Source organism: Hibiscus syriacus, unplaced genomic scaffold, assembly GCF_006381635.1.
Source record: "Hibiscus syriacus cultivar Baekdansim isolate YM2019G1 unplaced genomic scaffold, ASM638163v2 tig00111745_pilon, whole genome shotgun sequence".
NCBI classification, from domain to species: Eukaryota; Viridiplantae; Streptophyta; class Magnoliopsida; order Malvales; family Malvaceae; genus Hibiscus; species Hibiscus syriacus.
In genome coordinates this window covers 778,062-798,614 of record NW_024063168.1, presented here as the reverse complement: position 1 = coordinate 798,614, position 20,553 = coordinate 778,062, and the positions used below count along the sequence as shown (strand labels likewise).

The 20,553-nt window shown below is 34.2% G+C and overlaps 1 protein-coding gene and 2 pseudogenes across 1 annotated transcript; 2 read left to right on the top strand and 1 right to left on the bottom strand.

The window, feature by feature from the left end:
- Nucleotides 1-400: 400 nt before the first annotated feature.
- On the top strand, nucleotides 401-5,982 carry LOC120169075 (annotated as a pseudogene).
- Nucleotides 5,983-8,355: 2,373 nt separating this feature from the next.
- Nucleotides 8,356-13,115, top strand: LOC120169025 (DEAD-box ATP-dependent RNA helicase 39-like). The gene is made up of 9 exons (XM_039177261.1): nucleotides 8,356-8,959; nucleotides 9,466-9,561; nucleotides 9,755-9,943; nucleotides 10,078-10,218; nucleotides 10,697-10,837; nucleotides 11,502-11,644; nucleotides 11,758-11,887; nucleotides 12,015-12,063; nucleotides 12,567-13,115. Exons 1-9 carry the CDS (start codon nucleotides 8,429-8,431, stop codon nucleotides 12,989-12,991), a joined length of 1,845 nt encoding a protein of 614 aa, XP_039033192.1. The 5' UTR covers nucleotides 8,356-8,428; the 3' UTR covers nucleotides 12,992-13,115.
- Nucleotides 13,116-15,706: 2,591 nt separating this feature from the next.
- Nucleotides 15,707-18,367, bottom strand: LOC120169084 (annotated as a pseudogene).
- Between the last annotated feature and the right edge of the window lie 2,186 nt (nucleotides 18,368-20,553).

Genomic DNA, 20,553 nt, shown 5'->3' with positions numbered 1-20,553 from the left:
ATTTCTTATTTTAATCACTCTAACGTTAAATAATTAACGATATTAAAATTGATATTATTTTTAAAAATAAATTTTTCACCAAAATAATGTCGTTTTGCATCTATATAACGATCGAGTGACAAAAAAACCTAATATATTAAGTTCAATGAGAAAATTAAAAAAAATTAAAATACAATAAGTAAAATATGAGAGAATAAAGTTAAGTGATCAAATTTATAATTTATCCGAATGATTAACATCATCGTGATTTTTATCGTGTTATTGAGTAATGGGTAGTCCGTAATTGTTTAATTAACATCCCAAATCAAAGATTTAAGTAATTAATGGGTATAATAAGTTCTTCGCCACTGTAGCTTCAAAATCTACACTAATGTTATTTTCCCAGCTGAATGTAAGTAAATGCCGACCTTTACCCTTCAACTGCTTCGATATTCTTTGCTTCTTTGCCTTTCTTTCCCAAAGTAGACTTTGGTTTCCAGTGCTTTTCTTCTTCTTCTTCCTTGATCTCTCAATTCCTTTTCATTTCCTGTGTACACAGTCATGAAACAATGCTCAAAGCTCCGATCGGAGGTACTTTCTTTTTCCTGTTTCTATACTTTCCCTTGCTCTACTTTTTCTTCTGCTGGTTTTCCTTTTTTTTTTTGAGTTTGGGATTAATTATGGTATAACTAAGAACTTGCAGCGAAGTTGGGTTGAAATCTGCTGTTTCGGTTGCTCCTGCCTACGGCTCTTTTGGCCTCGAGTTGTCATGCGGAAGTTGCTCAACATCGATCCCAGAGATTCCAATTACAGTGCCGATACAGATGGAGAGGACATTGATTTGGATTCTGAAACCGAAGGTGATCTCACCATTTTCGTTCTGACCCCTTTTCTCATGTCTTGAATTTTTCCAGTTTTATGGGAAATTTCAGAATTTTTTGTGGTTTTCATTTGATCTAGAGTTATTTTTAGGGACTGCTCTTTGTTTGAGCCTAAATGCTCAGCGTTTTGCAGAATTTTTTGAACGTAGCAATGGCATTGGCTCAAGGTTTAGAGGGATTAGAGAGGAGGACCCTCAGCGTGATCTAATTGGTAATGAGTTTAACTCCTTAGCAAAGTTGACGTTTTTAATTTGCTATGCCTATATCATTTGTGTGAGCAAATAAAAATCAAGTTGGCTAATTTTTTTTTTAATGGAACTTTTGGAAATTTAAGTTGCTGTAAAAGAGTTCTTAATACATGAGGATCATCTAGTCCAAAATTTTGAATTGTCAATCTTCATTGTGGTTCTGGTGAAGTTTAAACTTCATTTGTTTGATCGAGCTGTTCATGATGCATCCAGATTGAAATGGTTGTGACATTGTGATTTGTATTTCCTTCCAACATAAAATAGTTGATGATTTAGTGAAAGGCTTAATTAATCCCTTCAGCTGATAGCTGTTCGTGCATCTAATGAAATATGGTTAATAAGGCTGGCTAGATTAAGGCGAAGGAGTTATGTGTTGAGGAATTTTTGGATTTATTAATATTAGTTTCTTGGATTACATATAGCTCTCTTCTTCCCTTTCTTTTCATGGGATGTTATCCATTTGTATGCACAGTTCTGACAGTCCTTAAGAAGAAATGGCAGGTCACAAGGAAATGGAGATATCCTGTAGCATCTAAGCTAGTGTTTGGAGGTGTTCCTCCCCCCCCCCCCCAAAAAAAAAAAAACAAAACACACACACACGCATAATTTTAATATTTACAAGCAAATCACCTTCCAATTGCTGTGACATGTACCACAACTTGTCTGTGAAATTTTCAGGAGAGCACCTTTTCTCCCTCTTGTTATCATCAGATATCCCTGCAATCAGTCCCTTAGACTTTGAAAGTCTAACTTTAATCTTTTGTGGCTTGTGTGAATATCCAATTTAGAGTGAGATGAATAGCTCTATCAATTTCTTTTCTCTCTGGAATCTGAGTAGTCACAATCTTTTTCCTTCTTTTTGAGCTCAGATGGTCTTCCGAGGTCAAGGAGACGGAATTCAGAGATTTTTATGGAACAATACATAAGCACAAAGGAATTAAGGTGCAGTGCCTCTCCTTTGTGGCTTTGACAAGTAATTCTTAAACTAATAGTAATTTTGGTTACACAAATGAATTTTGTTGATATTGATTTGTTGTTGAAACTTTTTTTTCTTTTTTGATTAATAGAATATGCGTTGGTACCTGGAATGTTGGTGGAAAGGTTCCACCTGATGACCTAGATATTGATGATTGGATAGGTATAGACGAGTCTGCTGACATCTATGTGTTAGGGTAAGTGTTTTCCCTATATGCATTTTGAACTTTCTTCAATTACAGCTGATTTTCTTTCCTTATTGGACTCTAATTTCAAGCAATGTTTACATGAAAAGTTTTTGGGATAGCTTTCATGTTTTTATTACTTGACCTTAGAATATACACATCAATTGAGAATTTGGTTCATCTTTCTTTTAGCAATTATCCCTGAATTTTGTTTTTGTGTTATTCATGTTATTCAGAAAGTATGATAAATGCTTGATACTCAGTTTTCAGGAGTTAGTACCATTACATGCTGGGAATATTTTTGGCGCTGAAGATAATAGCCCTGTTCCAAAGTGGGAAAACATCATCCGTGAAACACTTGATAAAATTCAACCTGCAACTATCAAAGTAAAATGCTATAGTGATCCCTCATCTCCAACAAAGTTTAAGCCATTTGATGATGTTCCGAAAATAGAAGACGAGATAATCTTTGAAAGTGAAAGGGATATTGGTGAAGAAATTTATCCATTGAATGAAGACCCAAATGGTTTTGTTGAAGTTAACAATTCAACCGAAAATAAACGTGTGTTCAGCAGTTGTGGGGTTTCATACAGTAATGATAGCACTAAACTTTATACAAATGTAGAACAGGATTTACAGAGGCAATTTTCTTCACCAAAGATATTAGATGGATTGTATTGCTTGCGGACAGAAGATTGTGCAGAAAATGTAGAAGACTCAGCCTGTCAACAAAATAGAAAATTGACCAGAATACTTGGTGGAATTGAACAAAATAGAAAATTAACCAGAATGCTTAGTGGTACTGAAAGGATTGGTTTGAGCTGTCCAGGGCCTTCACTATACTTGCTATCTCAGAATGTTTTGGACAGACCAAGTTCTTTCAAACCAAGAAAGTCTTTTAAAGCATATAGTTCCTTCAAGTCCATAAATGATATGGATCATAGGTCATCTGGGATAGCCTTGCTTGCAGAACCTGACCTTGAATCCCTCATGAAGCGGAAAAGAAGATCATTGTATGTAAGAATAGTAAGTAAGCAGATGGTAGGAATTTTCCTCACTATATGGGTTCGTAGGAGTTTGCGCAGGCATATTCAGAACTTGAAGGTGTCTACTGTTGGTGTTGGTGTAATGGGTTACATTGGCAACAAGGTTTGTTCCTTCTTTAATTTTTTTTTCTTAAATTGAATGTTTGATTTTCTTTCTGTCATGTTAGCACTCCCTTGAATCATATAGTTTATATATTGTTTAGCACTCCCTTGAATCATATCGTTTATATATTGTATATAAGCTCATGTTCATGTGCTTTCTAGGTTGGACACTGTATTTAGGCTTTTTGTATATAAGCTCGCTGTTTCTAAGTTCAGTAAGTGTGATTTACTTTAATCTTTGAATCAATTTATTAGAATCTGTGCTATTACATTCTATTATTCAATTTCTTGCTGTTGGTCACTGTTAATTCTGCTATATTTAGCTAATTTTATGGCCATTCATTTTTCTTCCAGGGATCTATATCAGTCAGCATGTCCATATATCAAACATTGTTTTGTTTTATATGCACTCACCTGACGTCAGGTGCAAAAGATGGGGATGAACTTAAAAGAAATGCTGATGTGCATGAAATACTTAGATGAACTCATTTCCATTCCCTTTCTGATATTGGACTCCCCAAAAGCATCCATGATCATGAGTGAGTAGATTTAAATTTCTAATGACTTTGTGGTTATCTACTTATCTATCATTCTGGTTCTTGAGATTGTTACCTTCTGATTGTTCACATAATATCTCACAAGTAGTTCCCCCCAAGTTTCATGGACCATAAGATTCTGGAAAGCAAAAGAAATATACCCTTTTCTTATTTCTTGCTTTCCTAACATGCATAGCATCTGAATAAACTAAGATTCATTTCGCTTGTTATGTTTACTATTTCCTTTCTACTTTTAGAACCAAAATTGATAAAGTGCATTTGGATCAAAAGTGAAAAGTGTTTTGTTTTTCACAAATCTGAAATGTAACTTTTTGCATAACAAAATGGCTGGTTTTACTTTTATACATTAAACAAACATTAAGGATTGATGTACGTAATCGATTTCAATCAACCGTGAACTTGCTTTTTACTGTTCTGCTTTGCTTTATAACAGCTATTGAGGGAGCAAAGAGCAAGTAATAGAAGTAACAACCGAAGAGAATCTAAAAGCGTGCATGTGCATTAGATTTTATTCCAGAAGCACTTTTAAGAGGACGATAGACAGTATTAAATAGGTTTAAGTAAAGCTTGTCTCAAAATTTTTGTACCATTGTTACTGTAAATCTCATCATTTTGATGAGGTATAGTTTATGAAAATCAATCGAGACTAAATCATTCATAGCACTTGAATTGGTTAATCCTTTTTCAAAATGAAATAATTATGCCTTTAAAATGTATTTAGAACCTGTAGTCTTTCTGGCATACTAATTGTTGGAAGGATAACTATTTTGAAGGAATGATACCTGTTGATAATTTTAAGTGTAAAAAGGTAAAATTGGGCTTCCTTATACAAAGAATGAGTTGGCTGTTAGTGCCTATGAATATAACTCCTAGGGGACATTCATATTTCAGTGTACCTACCGAAAACGTTATATATATTTATGCATCTATTTCTTTATTTATTGAGATGTTATGATTGTTCAGTAAATTAGGAAATGCATTCCTTGGACCGTATTTATCTTATTCATCTGTCATCGGCCTGATCACATATATGCTTAACAGAGCTGCTTTTCTTTTACTGTTATTCTTTTTTCAGAAGAATAATTTGGTTGGGTGATCTAAATTACCGTATCAACCTGTCATATGACAAAGTATGTGATCTCATCTCCAAGAAGGAGTGGTCCAAGTTGATTGAGAGAGACGAGGTAGTTTAGTAGTCCTATGCAGTCTAGGTTATCAAATATGAATTTTAGGCTGTTGATAGGATGCTAGTGTAGTAATTAGATATATTATCTATAATCTTGACAGCTTGTACAAGAGCTTCAGAAAGGTCGTACATTCGATGGATGGTCTGAGGGAGCTATAAATTTTGCTCCAACATACAAATATGATCTGAATTCGGATAAATACTATGGAGAAGATCCAAAGGTTGGGAGGAGAACTCCTGCATGGTATGATTAACCAAGATTATACGATTTATCCTTTACTGTTTCTGTCTTGTGAAATTTTCAAGTAAACCTTATCTCTCAGGTGTGATCGCATCCTTTTCTACGGTAGAGGAATGAGGCAACTAAGGTATAGCAGGACGGAGCTTAAACTTTCTGACCATCGCCCTGTCAGTGCTGTATGCATGGCTGAGGTTGAGGTGTTTTGTCCAAGGAGACTACAGCGTGCTCTCACCTACTAATGCTGAAATCGAAAATGAGGAAGTTGCAGCAGAGAGTATCCAATAATGATTTTGGAATTAGTCCCTGGAGTTGACTAGGGGAGTGGTATGCCTTGTTTCTCATCCAGGAACATAGGTAGCTTCTTTCTACCACAAGATGTTAATGGTCAATTGTCTCATGACTGATACCAGGGTCCAGGGAAATAAAGTAATGCTGGCTAAGAGAGTCAATGGTTCAATGATAATATGGGGTAAAACGGGCGAGTAGTCGAAGATCATGGCCATAAGGTAAGGAAATTTGATTGAACATCACTAGAAAGGAGCATTCTATGTTGCCTTAAGAGCAGTCAAATACTTGAAAGAAACAATTTGTAAAAAGGTTATAGTCAAAGGATCAAATTGAATAAAATATAAAATAAATGAACTAAAATAAAAATTATTAAAAATGAGAAGTGAAGTTACATAAATATATTATAATGATAGCTGAGCTTTTGATTTAAATTTAATCAAAAATAAATTTAAATCTAATGATGAATTAAAGAAATAAAAGTACCATACAAAGTTAAGGTATTAAAATAAAAAAAGGAAATATTATAGAAAAAAATATATTGAATTTACATAATTATTTTAGAGTGATTTAAGAACATATTCAAATTTAATGAAAAACAAACTTAAAATGAAGAAAAAATTGGAAAAAAAATTAAATACTACATCATAAAATAATCATATTACTTGTAAGACTAGATCCACATAGTATTAATTTTTAAATTAGTCATCGCCTATTATTTAATTTCTATTTTAGTCACTCAATTGTTATTTTAAAAAAATATATCCAATGTTATATTTTTTATTTTAATCATTTATTGTTAAAAAATAAAGATAAAAATTAAATGTTAATTTATTAACCATAAGTGATCAAAACAAAAATAAAATATAATGTTAAATATAATTTAAAATTGTCTTAAATGCATCATTCCCCCTAAAGTATGCCATTTGTATTGAGTTGCCCCTAAAGTATTTTTCATAATATTTTATCCTCTGATGTTTAAATCGTTATCTCGTTTGTCTCAAACCGTTAATTCCATTAAAAACAACATGGGTAAATTAAATATTTAATCACTCAACTATTTTTACGATTCTGTTTTCGTCACCTAATATTTTTTTTCTTAGTGGATGATTGAAGGCGAGAGAAAATAACTTATTTTTCAAACTCCAGTATAAAAGGCAAGCAACAACAACATGACTTGGAGCATAATAAGAATCTTGATATGGTTCCATTATGACATTGAAAACTCGTCTGTGCAATTTGGATAGATTAAATTGAGGGATGGAAGATTACGGTGGTTTGGGCATGTTCTTAGGCGACTACCGTCGGATGCGGTCCGGAGGGTAGAGTCGATTACAGTCGACGATACCAGAAGGAGAGGACGACCAAGGCGGAAGTGGGAAGACTGCTTGAGATCTGATTTGATGGATTTAGCCCTTACCGAGGACATGACCTCTGATAGGAAAGTATGGAGACTAAAGACTAGGGTAGTCGAGTAGTGTGGGTCACATCTCTAGGGTGTATCATCTCTGTCTTCTTTTAATACCTTTGTAGTAATTTCCATGAATTCTACTTTTTATACGTTTCTGTTATTGGTATTTATGTAGGCTTAGAACTGGGTTTGTTATCATGGACTTCTGTGTTCACTTTTAAATTTAGTCGGGTCTTACGTTTCTGTCTATATGCAGAGATTTATTCGCAGGGATTACTTCCCATTTCAAACGCGCATATAATATTAATGATATTTATGATTGCATATGAATATTGTTCAACTATGTATTTATGTATTTATTTATACATGCTTTGCATTTTATTATATTTTTAATTTTCTGATTGCCGGAGGTCTTCCACGGAAGCTACTCTCAACCTGGCGTTGGGAGCAGCTTACTACCCTACCTCCCCCTTACCCCATTGCATATGGGAATTGGGTTTTGTTGTTGTTGTTGTAAGTTGATTTTATATGTGATGTAAATATATTTTATACTTATTTAAAATTAGTCCTTTTTAAATACGAGATTTAAATTTACTAAACATATACATTTGCAAATGAATAATGATATGTTCTTATCTTCATTTCTTAAAATATTTATGATATTTTAATTTAACATTTAATATTTCTTTTATTAAAATTTCAAGTACAAACAACTTAATATGTTGTTTATTACTTACGTTATAATAATATTATTATTATAAATTAAACTTATATGTCGAGTAAAAAATATGTGGTATAAATGAATTATTGTATATTATAAATATAAAAAATAAATTGAATCGAATTAGGTGACTAAAATGGAATAAAAACTTAACTTTAATAATTATTTCGAAAAAAAATTAATGAGACGACGAAAATAAAATCGAAAATAGTTAAGTGACTAAACATATAATATACCCATGTTATTTTCAAGGAGTTAACGGTTTGATGCAAATAAGGTGGCAATTTAAACATCAGGTGACAAAACAGTCCGAAAAATACTTTTAGGATAATTCGATATAAATGACTTAGGGGACAATGGTGCATTTAAACCTTTAAAATTTAAGAAACAAAAGTTAAGTGACTTAAATAAAATTTAAATAATAGAGAGGTGACTAAATAAATAGTTTGTCCTTCAAAATTTTGAACTCCACTCTAACCTAAAAATATGAACTTTAATATATTGAGATTTTATCCCCATCGGCTCTGCCTCTCAGTGTTGGGAATTTCTGGAAAGCTAATGCTGCAGACAAACCCAAAGTAAAACCTACAAAAGCTATCTGGGCGCAGAGCATGGTGCACAAAACTATGATGGCAGGAACTTCAAGAACTCTCCTTTCTGTCTCTCTTCTTTCCTCAACCAAACATTTCACACGCAACCCATTCATCAAACTCCCTGAACCCTCTAGGGCTTCACCAGGGTTTAAGCTTTTTTGTACTGCCCCATCCCTAGTCCCCACAATCTCTGAATCAGCTGACGATTTGAAACAGTCCATGCTACTTGAAAGGCTCAGAATAAGACATCTTAAGGATTCTGCTAAGACCCATTCTTCATCATCACCCTCTAGGCCTCGAGAAAACCTGGCTGTTTTGGTTAAAGAGAGTGGAGATAAGGGGAGGAAGAAGAAGAAAGTTGTGGTGGATAGTTTTGAGGAGTTGGGTTTGAGTGAAGAAGTGATGGGTGCTGTTAGAGAAATGGGGATTGAAGTTCCTACTGAGATTCAGTGTATTGGGATTCCTTCCGTTTTGGAAGAGAAGAATGTGGTTTTGGGTTCTCATACTGGCTCTGGCAAGACTCTTGCTTACATGTTGCCACTTGTTCAGGTCTCCCTTTCTTTTCATTTTTTTGTTGGGTCTATCGTTGTTTTTAGACTAAAGTTGGATTTTTAAGCAGTTTCTTTGGTTCATTTTCCTTTCATTTATTTATTCTTTTACTTACTTTAATTCTAGTATTTAATGATTGGAAGCTGCATTTTTCTTATATTTTTTTCCTTTACGTTGTTTGGTTGATTCCACTGTGCTTTGGATGTTTGTCTCATCAGGCCTTGTGGAAGTATTGAAACTCGTGGTATTTCTTTTTGTATCTTTATTGAGTTTGACACTGAATGCTAATTTGCATTGGAGTTGTGATTTTGGTTTCTTAGCATTCGCATTATACCGTGTATGATTTTGCACCCGCATTCAACAGCATTGAAATCGTGATTCTGTTTTCTGAGTATTCCTTTCTTACTTCTAGCAGTTGAAGAAGTAACAATTATCACGTCGGTTATGTTGGTACTGGAAGTTGTAAGAATCTAAAGGCATTTTGCTTCTGTTTTCTTGTCTTGCAGTTGCTGAGGCGGGATGAGGCAATGTTAGGTATGCTAACAAAGCCCAGGCGTCCTCGAGCCATTGTTCTATGCCCCACAAGGGAGCTATCTGAGCAGGTTTTGATTATTTAACCCTCAGAATGTATTCAACATTTATAGAATTTGGCTTTATAACTTAGGATCATGCGAGATCAAAGTCTCATGCATGGTTTTGATTGAGAAAAAGCAGAGAGGAATCCTTTTTGACTTTTATTCTCCCATCCTGGTTGATTGTCTTTCTGTTACAAGATTACCATTCATGGCCTTTTAGGTTTTTCGTGTGGCAAAATCTATCAGCCATCACGCAAGATTTAGGTCTACTATGGTCAGTGGCGGAGGCCGGCTAAGACCACAAGAGGATTCTTTGAATAACCCAGTTGACATGGTAGTTGGGACCCCTGGCAGGGTCCTTCAACATATTGACGACAGGAACATGGTTTATGGTGACATCAAATACTTGGTAAGGATGGTAACATATTTTACAAAGCTTTGTTCTGTATCCTACAATAAATAGTACATTTTCTCCTTTTGTTTGACTATTTATGAAGAGCTTTGGTAATCTATAAACTTGGCAATGTTTCCATCTTTTGTTAGGTTTTGGACGAGGCAGACACTATGTTTGACCGTGGCTTTGGTCCTGACATTCACAAGTTTCTTGGTCCACTAAAAAACCGTGCTTTGAAACCCAATGGTCAAGGATTTCAAACTATTTTAGTTACTGCTACGATGACTAAGGTTTGCTGCCTTACTTACTCTTGTGCTGTTCATGTTATGCACTAGTGTTGAAACTAAGTTTTGCTCACAAAATGTCATTATCTACCTTTATATTATTTACAGTTACTCCATTTACTTTAACTAGGATCTAGATTTTGGGTGATCAGGATGTTGCAATAAAAAATTCATTCTGTCTCACTTTTTCAGTCATTATAGTTGTGATTATTGTTATTTTTTGTAGTCCAGGGCCTTAGATTTTAGTGGTGAATCTGCAATATTGCTTCCAACATTGAGCAACCTTTTTAAGATTTAATGTTGGCACATATTGAAGGCAAAGTATTGGAATCTTTTTAGTGATCTACATTTGGAGACTTTAACTTATTTAGAGAAAATTTAGGCACATAATTACTTCTTTGATGTTTAGGTTAATTATAACATTTTAACGATTTTTTATGGATTTAATGAAAATTTCAAATTTTAAAATCTGTGAATTTTTCAGGCTGTGCAGAAACTGATTGATGAGGAATTTCAAGGAATTGAGCATCTACGAACGTCATCGCTGCACAAGAAAGTAGCATCTGCTCGGCATGATTTCATCAAACTTTCAGGTTCTGAAAACAAGCTGGAAGCATTGCTGCAGGTCTAGTCCTATGATATTCTTTATTCAGTATCTTGTCATTAATAGTGGTTTGTGAGAAATTTATAAAATTTATGCAGAAAATATCAAGTAGAACACATTATAGTATTATTCGAAATAAGAGGACCATATTGTTGTGCTTTTCAAAAGCTTTTAGTTAATAGTTAATACTCATGAAATTATTGCAAGGAGGGTATCTCCTATGTAATTTGGTGCATCTGGTAGAATTCAACATATAATTTTAAAATTATTATCCCTCAATAACCAAGTCTATGCTTTTGACTATGATTCCCTTTTTACATTTTTACAACTTTGATTATCCAGAATGATTTTAAAATTATCATAGTTAATGTAGTTTTAAAATCAAGGACTCATCTAGGTTAACAACTATATTAAATCCTTTTATATGAGTGTTAATTGGCATTATCTCCCACATCAGTTATGTATGTAGTTTGCAGTGGTCTTAGATTTGTGTTGGGCTTTCTCAACTATTCGCATTTAGTTGTACGTTGTATACCCATTCTTTAAGATGATAGTAGTAGCCAGTTGTTTGTTGCTCCCTTTTTTCCTCCAAGTACATGGTATTCCTGTATTACTTGATGGCTAGTTGTGAACTAGTGCTTCTATTCTAAATTGCTTAGAGTTATAATTTGTTATGTCATTACAGGTTCTCGAGCCTAGTTTAGCCAAGGGGAACAGAGTGATGGTGTTCTGTAATACATTGAACTCTAGCCGTGCTGTAGATCATTTTCTTGGCGAAAATCAGATATCTACTGTCAATTACCATGGCGAGGTGCCTGCAGAACAGAGGTGAGATATTACAAGATGCACATGGAATATCTAGTGCTAGATTCAATGCTCCTATGGATGTATGTTGATATGGGTCCAAAGTAAATAGTCCAACTGTTTTCTCATATAAACAGGGTTGAAAACCTGAACAAGTTCAAGAGCAATGATGGAGATTGTCCCACATTGGTTTGCACCGACTTGGCAGCTAGAGGACTGGACTTGGATGTTAATCATGTCATCATGTTTGACTTTCCCTTAAACTCTGTAAGCATTGTATCTTTGATCAACTAGTTTAAGTCTTAGCTTGCCCTTCTCTTGAATCCGACTCCTTTGCTTTTCTGCCCCCTTTCTTTATGATTCTGTCTGCTCTTACTTTTCTTTGGCCTTTTAGATTGACTACCTTCATCGCACTGGAAGAACTGCACGAATGGGTGCCAAGGGTCAGTGACCGTTTCATTTCAAGTCTATGCATAACTTGTTTTATTTCTCTTCGCATAATTAAACATGCTTTACCAACTTCACCAATCCTAATATTTTTTCTTTCAACCGATAGGTAAGTGTACTATTGGAAATTTACCAAAGAAAATTTTGGTTATGCATCATATTTCCCAAACACCATGGTATTATCATCAATAAACTGTTTATAATTCCTCATTGGAGATCAATTTGTTCATTGAATCCTCTTTTGTGTAAGGGTTTTGCTAATGTCTAACAAGTGCCCTTAGGGCATTCATTTTCAAAATCCTTATATATAGTTATACCTAATGCCATATCTTCTTTGTCTTTTGCATTCAATGCCATCCATGTCTTCTTTTCCTTCACACAGAGGCAAGGCCATTTTTATCGAGTTTAGAAGTTCTTAATATGTGACCATTTTTATTCTTTGAAGTGGTAAAAGATCTTACTTTCAGCAAATTGAAATCACACAATCTTCATTTTTAAGGGAAAGTAACAAGTTTGGTGGCTAAAAAGGACTTCTTGTTGGCTGAAAGGATCGAGGAAGCAATAAGAAAGAACGAGAGTTTGGAATCTCTTACAGTTGATAATATCCGAAGGGATACTGCAAGGGTTCGGATTACTGAGCAGAAGGGGAAGAGTGTTAAGCTAATTAAGGTGTCAAATCAGAAAAACAAGGCTAAAGATGTGTCTGTGAACACATCCGGGGGGAAATCTACAACTGCAGTAAAATCACGCACTCCAGCCAAACCTTTGAAGAAAGTGTCGGTAAAATCTCACAGTCCAGCCAAACCTTCAAAGAAAATGGTCGGGATCTCAAAAAGCTCGAAGGCTGCAAAAACATCTGCAGTAGGAAAGAAGAAGAGCACTAGCACGAATTCTATGGGGAAAAAACTGAAGGGTTGGTTTTAGGGGACAAGCTTCCTCGAGCAAGGGAGAATCATTTAGGCCTAGTTGATTGTGGTCAAATTTCAGGTTTCTGCAAATGGCTTTTAACATGTAAGAATCATTAATATAAAAAAAGGAACTTACATTATACGCATATTTCTCTTACATAGCACCTACAATTTGATTTGTTTTCCCATGTTGCACCCTTCATGGATAGCTGAATATGCCTTGTTAGCATTGAGGCAAGTGGGGAGTTATATCTTAGCCAGCTCTGCAGAAAATTCATACATGGGGAGTTATATTTTCATACTGTTTGACTAACCATATCAATTAATTTCTCTATGTAGATAGAGTTGATATAATGTTTAACCCTGAACTTTATAATTAAGACCATATTAGTATTTAATCTAAAAAAAAGTTGAAAAAACTCAAGTATCAGTGTGGTTTATTTAACATTCTAATATTATTATATAAGATGATATTTGTATTTGGTTTTAATTTGGATAAACTCATGCACACATGTAGAAAGAGCTGCTTAATCTCATGTCACTTAAAAGGGTACATCATTCCCTTTTATATGTTGGATCGCACCTTACATTTAGGCTTTTAGATAATTTAAATAAGTCTTTTACATTCTTTCTTAAATTTTCTTTCTAAAAATAAAAAAAGTCAATACATTATAAATAAGAGAAAATAACCTCAGTGACCAAAAATGCCTTATAATATACGATTTTAACCAATTTTTTTTGGATTTGCCAAAATGACCAATTAAATCGCAATGCGATCGATAATTCCCAACTCGCAACGCGATTTCTGGTATCGCAAATCAGTTTCCAGATTCGCAACGCGAACTTCGACTATCGCATTGCGATTTACATATTCGCATTGCGATAGTCCAAGTTCGCGTTGCAATTTTCCAAATTCGTTGCGATAGTCGAAACTCGTGTTGCGATTTATTCCAAATTCGTTGCGATAGTCGAAGTTCGCGTTGGGATTTATTCTAAATTCGGGGTAGTGCATTTGTTTCTTAAGAATTTTCTCTAAAAAGATAGTATTCGCGCGAACATATCGAAGACACGTATTACCACAACCACGACCACAAGACGAGCACGACCACGACCACGACCACGAGACGAGACTGCGGCGGCGGCGGCGCGCGAGAGTCCCCCTTGTTCTCTATCACTCAACAAGGAAGTGGGAAAACCAAGCCTTAAATACCATTCCCAATAGTGTTTTCAATACTATGTGGGATTGAGCATTACCAACACTTGTTTCCAATACTATGTGATTATTCAGGAAACAATTAACAATCATGCACCTTAAAATAACTGAATCAACAACCAATTGCATTAGTATTATACGATTAAATATGTCATAATTAAAAGTCAATCTACAATCAATCGCGATTATTGCAATTTTAAGCAAAACATTCAAAAATAATATCACTATTTAAGGCTCAATCCCACATAGTATTGGGAACAAGTGTTGGTAATGCTCAATCCCACATAATATTGGAAACACTATTGGGAATGGTATTTAAGGCTTGGTTTTCCCACTTCCTTGTTGAGTGATAGAGAACAAGGGGGACTCTCGCGTGCCGCCGCCGTCGCCGTCCGTCTCGGGCCGTGGCCGTGGTAATACGTGTCTTCGACACGTCCGCGCGAATACTATCTTTTTAGAGAAAATTCTTAATAAATAAATGCAATATCACCAGTCATTGCGATTTTGGACTATCGCAACGAATTTGAATAAATCGCAACACGAACTTCGACTATCGCAACGAACTTGGACTATTGCAACGAATTTGGAATAAATCGCAACACGAACTTGGACTATAAATCGCAACGCGAACTTCGACTATCGCATTCGCGTTGCGAATCTAGAAACTGATTTGCGATACCGGAGATCGCGTTGCGAATTATCGATCGCATTGCGATTTAGTTGATCATTTTGGTAAATCCAAAAAAAATTAGTTAAAATCGTATATTATAAGATATTTTTAGTCACTGAGGTTATTTTCTCTATAAATAAATATATAATTCCCATAGTACTGATTTGAGCATTTTTGTTCATACATTTAACTTAGCGTCTTTTTTTCTTATAAAAAAAATCTTTGTTTGGACAAGATAAATGTACGTTTTATATATTTTTTTACGAGGCTTAAAGACTATTTTATCCTTGTAATAAATCAAATTTATCATTTTTATCTCTATAATTTTTTCGCATCAATTTAACCCTCGAAATTATTTAAGAGCATCATCATAGTCCTCGAAATTCATTTTGACTAACAAAATCATTAGTCTCTTGTGTTTATCGATGTCAACAATTTCTACGTCATCCAATATTGTTGACTTGACTTGATAATGACGTTACATTTATTTAAAAAAAAGTAAATAATAAAATATTTACTAAATACAACGGTTAGAAAAAATCTCAAAAAATTAACCTAAACTCTTATTCTCACTAAAATAAATAATAAAATTTTTAGAATTTTTTTCTAATAATTGTATATAGTAAATATTTTAACATATCCCTTAATCCACATACGCAAAAGACTTGCAATTCTATTAGTCAAAAGTGTAAGCAAATCAAGAATTGCTTGATCCTCAATCTCCTAAACTTTCTTATGAATCTCTAGCGTCAGTAGTTAGCAGGATTAGCAATTTAAATTGCGAGTTTTAAATGTACTTTCTTAATTAAAATGGCCGCTCCTCAAACACTATCATATATAGAAAGATGAAATAAAAAATTGCCTTAAAAATGGCTTGCATGTAATAGCATAATTGTTTCGAGAAAGAGACATTCACTTCCTTCCGCGAACTCCAGGACCTGACCTTGGACCCGGGTTCCGGGAAAACTGAAGCCTCAAGTAGTTAGAATCAGGATCATGTTCATCGATTTTATAACCTGCACAATCCAATAATACAGTTAAGACCTCGAGGGAAGCATTAAATGCAAATGCCCGTATCGGCCAAAGGATGAGAGACTCAACTTTTGGCATATGATCTATTTTCAATTGCATGTCCTAACTGATGGCATTCCTTTTGCGAAGGAGAAAAAAAATGACAGTAAAGAAGTTTGAATTTCTCTTTGAGTAAGGGGTACATGTACCTAACACTTGACTCGAGCCAAGTGGTCAAATGTAGCAATGTCTGCCTAAAGCATTCATTGTATTTCCTATAATTTTTCTAATAAGAAAAGAACATGTATGTTTTCTGGTGAAAAGCTACTTCTATGAAAGTCGAAATCAAAAATGGAAGAAGAGATCACCTTGCAAGGCACTCATTGCAGTTGCTGCGCAGGCAGGACTTGAAAAATCAACAAAACAAAGAATAATATGTTCTCCAGCACGCTGAACCAATTACCCAAGCATATTCAAGCATTCAACAAACACTAATGATAATTTCCGAGCTCTTAAGAAAACAAAATAAGCCCTGATAAAGAAGACAAATAAGTATTTGCCGATATCTAGTTCACTTACATGTTTGTATTCTTTGCTCACTAGTCGTACTTCTTTATATCCCACAAAAGGGCGAAATATATCTAAAGCCTTGATTAAGGAATGTGAACCAACAATCAGAAGCAAGGTAATTGAGTTAAAATATATTTTATTAAGCATTACTTAAATAGGATACGGGATACTTCTCTCCTTGTGCTGTCAGAAGGAAGTCCCTCAACAAATAGAGTATTGGAAGCATCTGGGGGTAGAGGTACAGTATCCCGACCCAGCCTTGACATCGGGTCCATGGGAAATTGACCACCAAAACCAACACTTCGACCATTTAGGACCAGATCTGAAGCAGCAGATGCAGGACGACCCATAACAGAGGATCAGCCATTAGACAAGCAGGCATTGCACCAGCAACACCCCTTCCCAGCCCACCAAATGCACTAGCTTCTCCAGAAGTAAAAGAAGAAAGTTTCTTCAAAAACAATTTAGCGAATGCTTTAGAGAACAAAAAGGGAGATGCATGATGGGGGATAAATACACAAGTGAAAGGTTTGAGGGTACCGCACTCTGGAGATAACGATCATATGCCGATCCAATTGTTTCTGTATCTTTCACAGACAGGATTCCACCTTGATCATCATCTCTTGCCAACTTATTGTGCATCTCATGAATTGGATGCAGACCAGAAGGTGGGGGATCTGTGAAAGTTGAAATATAGAATATTAGCGTCAACTTTTTCCTAATACGATATATATATATATTTGAAATAATCTTTCAAGATATATGAATAATTGAAACAATAATATTTCTTAAACTCATTACAAACAAACTGGAAAGATCAAACAAAAAGTAAATGACTGCAATTCCGAACAATTGACAGCTATATAAGATGAAAAAAAAGTAAACTTGTTGCAATTAGACACTATGCAGTATGCGCATACAACTTCAATTATTTTTGTTTGTACAAAAAATGGAAATTTGAAAAGGAATAAAAAGAGGGGTAAGGAAACAATTTAAATAATCAAAAAGTAAATAAAAAGGAAAGGAAAATAAAACAGGCTAAAGACACTCTATGCCTTTGGTTTCAATGGTCATCCATTTCTTCGCTAAGAAGCACTTGATATCTTAAACACAAGGTTCCTATTGACTATTGAACTGATTATTTGGAACAAGAGCACTTAAACTTTCCAAGTGTTAGCAGTTAGTTCAAAGGCCACAAGCCATTACCAAGGTAGTTAAATCTGTTGGTTCTGTTGATTAACCGCCATTACCAAGTGTTCGCAGTTGCTCGTCTATCGAGTCTACACTATAAACAGTCTTTTTATTGAATTGAGCATATCAGATTCTTTGGCGATGAATCCAGAAAGATGATTCTTTAAGTTCAATTTTCTTTCATTTTTTATGTTTTCTCTTTGGCTTTCTTTCTTTTTTCGAATAACAGCAGTCCTCTCACATAAAGCATTCATTTACATTGCTAAAAAGCAGTACCAACTTCCAACTTGTTCCAAGCGTTCTCATACATAAATGTGTCTAACTGAACAAATTAACTCCCCCGGAAAAAAAAAATCTTCCAACATAAAGTTTGAACAAAATTCCACCAACCTAATAAGAAAGTTACGAATTTTCCTATACTGATATCAAAAGCAGCTAAACCTAAAACAGAATTGAACAAGAAATCGTACGACATAGGCAAAGATAAAGGGAAAGAAAATGATTCAAAACGGAAAAGAAAGAAGCATACCGTAGTCAGTACGAGGTCGTTTAAGTATCCCACCTGATGACAGCATCGGAGAAGTCGACTGTCGCCGATTCCAGTAATTATCCGCCATTAGCTCCGTTTTCAATCTCCCCTGCCAAAATAACAATATATATTGTATTTGTTTTTATATATTTTATCGATTGAGAAAAAATATAAGGAAAATGTATTTAATTGAGAGAGCAAGAAAGAAATGGCCTTGGCACAAAAATGAGGAAAACCCTAGGCTATACTTGTCCTCTTTGTTTATTTTCCTCAGATTCTTTATTGGGTAAACTATATGAATGGGTCATTGAAATCTGGTAGGTTTCATTTGTTCCACTTAACTTTCAAATTTTATAAATTAATCACCAATGTTAAAGATTTGTAAGTAGTAGTAGTAAGGGATGGGTATGGGTTGGGTTGGGTCGGTTTTTCAGTCCACTCGACCCGACCCAAAAATTATAAATCTTCCACCTGACTCGAAAAATATGCACCTTCCACCTAATCTAAATATTTTTTTTGAGTAAACACTCTATCCAAATCTGACTCGATTTTTTGAGATAAAATTCAAATCCTACCTAGCCTAACCCAAAATAATATATTTATTAAAAAATATTTTTCTTCTTCAATAAAAATAGGGATTTAATTGAAAGAAAATAATATATACAGGGATATTATTATAATTATCCCTAAATATATAAGGTAAAATTATATTTTTTGGGGTCGGGTCGGGTATTTTTCAACCTAAACTTGAACCCAACCTAACCCGAAGATAACCTTAAAAAACCTGACCTGGCCTGAAACCGTTTTTTATTTTTTAAAAATGACCCTATCGGTACAGCCAAATCGGAAGTCGTCGAGTTCGACTTCATACTCATCCCTATTTATAACAAAATAATCACTCTACGTTAACAGTAGTTAACCTCAATAACGAAAAATTGAAATGAATCATTAAACACACTTATTTGGACCGTTCGTTGGGGAATCACTAGAACCCCTATTTGACGATTCAATCATTTTAATAATTTTATGTTAATGAAGAAGCACCATCAACTCCATACAAAAGACTAACAATTCATTACATCAATTTTGTGATGAAACATATGTCCATTTGTTTTCTTAAATGACAAATTAAAGATAAAAATGGGTAAATATTTAAAATGAGGTAACTACACAAACAATTAATAAAGTTAGGGTAAACTTTTTTTTTCATCATTAGAAGTGAAAAAAGCTATAAAATGATAAATGAAATTATTAATTTATAGTAAAATAATTATTGTTACATTATTAGAGTCTATTTGTGTTGTGATTTTAGGAAGCTCGAATCGATAATCGAAATTGCTTGCAAAGAGGATCGGGATCGGTTTTTGTGTTTAGGGAGTAAGGAGATTAATGTTAGGACCGTCGGCGCACCCATGGCGCAACGGAAACAAAACTCGATGGTCTCACCAACGATCCAAGTACGAAAAACTGAAATCGGGAGAAGAGATGCGAATACTTACAGCGGGTTCCTTGAAAAACAGCAAGGAAAGCAGTGAATTCTGGTGGTGTAGATCGGTTCGAATCGTAAGCCTCCACGAAATCACGTCTCGGCCTCTACTCAGTTCACCCGATTGAGAGCAATTTTGTTTTCCCCCAAAACAGTTTTGAGAAAAGTGGCTGAAGGTTTTGTGTGTTTTCTCCCCAAAACGGCTGCTAGACCTAATACACCCTTTTATAGCCAAGTTACCCTATTCATATTAGGGTTTTTATTATTTCAAATTAATTAAATCTATATTTAATTAATTAGAATTTAATAATCCTTTTATATCCAGATTTTATTATTTCAAATTAATTAAATCTATATTTAATTAATTGAAATTAAATATTCGGGATTATTAAAATATATATACTTAATTAACTCTAGATATATTTTAGTAACGTACAACAAATTGTACATTTTTTCTCGTTTCAATTTTAGGGCGTGACCCTGTAGGTTCTTGTAACATTAAAAGTAATTATTAGAACAATTCTAATATTACATACAATGAGTGACATCTAGCAATATATCATTGTCACCTAAGTTACAAGAAAATATGATTCGATATATCATCTTGGTGATTAACTCTTTTATGTATTATATCCTTATGTCCTTTATATCTAGAATAGGCACAAGTCTTGGAATAGTCACACTTGTATAGCCCATCTATTGTTTCTTGATTTCTAGAGTAGACTTTAATTAACGAATAGTTTATGATATCTCATATCAACTTATTCGAGCATGGCCATGCGTTTCTAGTCTTACTCAATCAAGTGGCCTATGATATATTTCCTATTATGTAGGAAAGACATATCCTATCTTAATCATACACACCCACTACATATATTGAGATATATTCAATAATTGTCTTTATAGAG

What these genes read in the sequence shown, in the direction of transcription:
- LOC120169025 (XM_039177261.1), top strand. Translation starts at nt 8,429, where the DNA reads ATGGTGCACAAAACTATGATGGCAGGAACTTCAAGAACTCTCCTTTCT. An exon ending in ACATGTTGCCACTTGTTCAG is followed by an intron (nt 8,960 to 9,465) that starts GTCTCCCTTTCT and finishes CTTGTCTTGCAG; the next exon opens with TTGCTGAGGCGGGATGAGGC. An exon ending in TTACTGCTACGATGACTAAG is followed by an intron (nt 10,219 to 10,696) that starts GTTTGCTGCCTT and finishes TGAATTTTTCAG; the next exon opens with GCTGTGCAGAAACTGATTGA.